At 41.4% G+C, this 1590-nt stretch overlaps 1 protein-coding gene across 2 annotated transcripts in view; it reads left to right on the top strand.

Moving 5' to 3' along the window:
* Positions 1 to 1352, top strand: part of sdr16c5 (short chain dehydrogenase/reductase family 16C, member 5) — a 36910-nt gene extending 35558 nt beyond the window's left edge. For both annotated transcript variants that reach the window (XM_015397304.1, XM_015397305.1), the window contains exon 7: positions 351 to 1352. In XM_015397304.1, the coding sequence (XP_015252790.1) occupies positions 351 to 447 (97 nt within the window). In that variant the 3' untranslated portion in view covers positions 448 to 1352. The remainder of the gene's footprint in view (positions 1 to 350) is intronic.
* Positions 1353 to 1590: the final 238 nt, after the last annotated feature.

Here is a 1590-nt window from a genome sequence, read left to right as displayed (position 1 = left end):
CTCACCAACAGACCTCAGTCAGTCCGCCTCTGATGTCATCAGTCTAAGCCCCTCCCCTCAGGGCTGCGTCCTGCCGTTCACCCTGATGACACACGACTGAGATAACAGCCTGATCCTGAACGCCGCTTGAATGTTTCCACAGAACATTGGTAACGATGTAGACGTTCAGTGAAAGGTTCATGACGTCGTCCCTGTAGCAGGTCTGGTTGGTCTGATCAGGTCATGTTTATATTTGACCGTCTGAAGCAACCAGCTGCGTTTCCTTCGGTGTGTTTGTGGTTAATGGATGCAGCAGAGGAACATTCAAACCTTGCAGGACTCTAAATGTTTGCTGATGTTTCTCTTCACAGCTTCCTGCCCATGAAGCAAGGCATCCTGCTGGGTCAGTACTTTGGAGCCTTCAACCTCATGGACACATTCAGAGGACGCTCCAAGAAGCAGGAGTGAGGAGGAGGCAGAAGAATCAGGAGAGCGTCTAAATGAAGGAGATATTAAACCTGGGAGGCGTCTTTATAATCAAGAAAAAATCATCCAATGGTTTAATTTTACACAGAAAAGGGAGAACAGCTGTTTAAAGGACGGCTTTTTAATTCTAGGAAATCATTTTTCTAAACTTTTCTCTGGGTTTGGAGTTCCTGTTAATTTCCAGAAGTCGTTATTCTATTCGATAAAAACGATCATCTGTAAAGCAGGCGATCAAACAAGTTAGCTTAGCTTAAACTCAGGCTGAACTGGGAAGGATTTTCCTCATTAATTATCCTGTCCTGCGTGTTTCACTGAGCAGACTGAAGTTTTCCTGCTAAACGTCACTTTTGGGGACAAACGATGAAACTTAGTTTTCTAGGTGGATTTTCTTAAAATCAGAGAGAAACCAAACGGCTGCTTGTTGTGGGAAAAACGTCTGAATGTTTCCTGAAGGAATCAGAATGTTTTTCATGAACTCCTCATGAAATTTCAAGGCGCTGAAAACTGCAGACTGACTGATTGATAAATCTGGACCCGGTTCTCCATTCATGCCGAGCAGCGCCTTCTAGAACCACATATTCTAGATAACTCTTCAGGAAGATGCGGATCTATGGGCATTTTTCTCTCATCCATGTATATAATTCCTGTTGGAAAAATGCAAATAAAAATAAGCTTCTTTTCATTACTTCTGACCAGAAAAGAGAAATGTACGTTTCATTTTTCTTTCAAAGTTAAATTAATAGTTTAGATTTTGTAATACTTTTAGAAAAGCTTCGATTAACATTTGTTCTCACAGTAAAATAAACATTTCAAAGTGTGTCTGAAAAACGAGCAGAGAAGATGTTCATCCTTCCAGCTCTTCATCCTCTCCTGACATTAAATCTTTAAATCATTTTTCTTGTGTCATTGTGCTTTTATTGTTATTTATTTATGATTTATTCGATGCTCTTTGCAGCAGGGCTGATAAAAAACCTATAGAGTTATTTGCCCCGCCCACTTCCTGCTGCATATGCTGCCTCCTGAATTTGCCTCTTCCTGTCAAACTGTCCGACCGTAGTAGCCACGTTAGCTCAGCCATGTCTTTGTCCAAATACGTCGTCTCCTTTTCTTTTTAGGGCTTTCAGC

Source organism: Cyprinodon variegatus, unplaced genomic scaffold (assembly GCF_000732505.1).
Source record: "Cyprinodon variegatus isolate N-32 unplaced genomic scaffold, C_variegatus-1.0 Scaffold851, whole genome shotgun sequence".
Taxonomy (NCBI): domain Eukaryota; kingdom Metazoa; phylum Chordata; class Actinopteri; order Cyprinodontiformes; family Cyprinodontidae; genus Cyprinodon; species Cyprinodon variegatus.
This window is presented reverse-complemented; position numbering and strand designations above follow the sequence as displayed.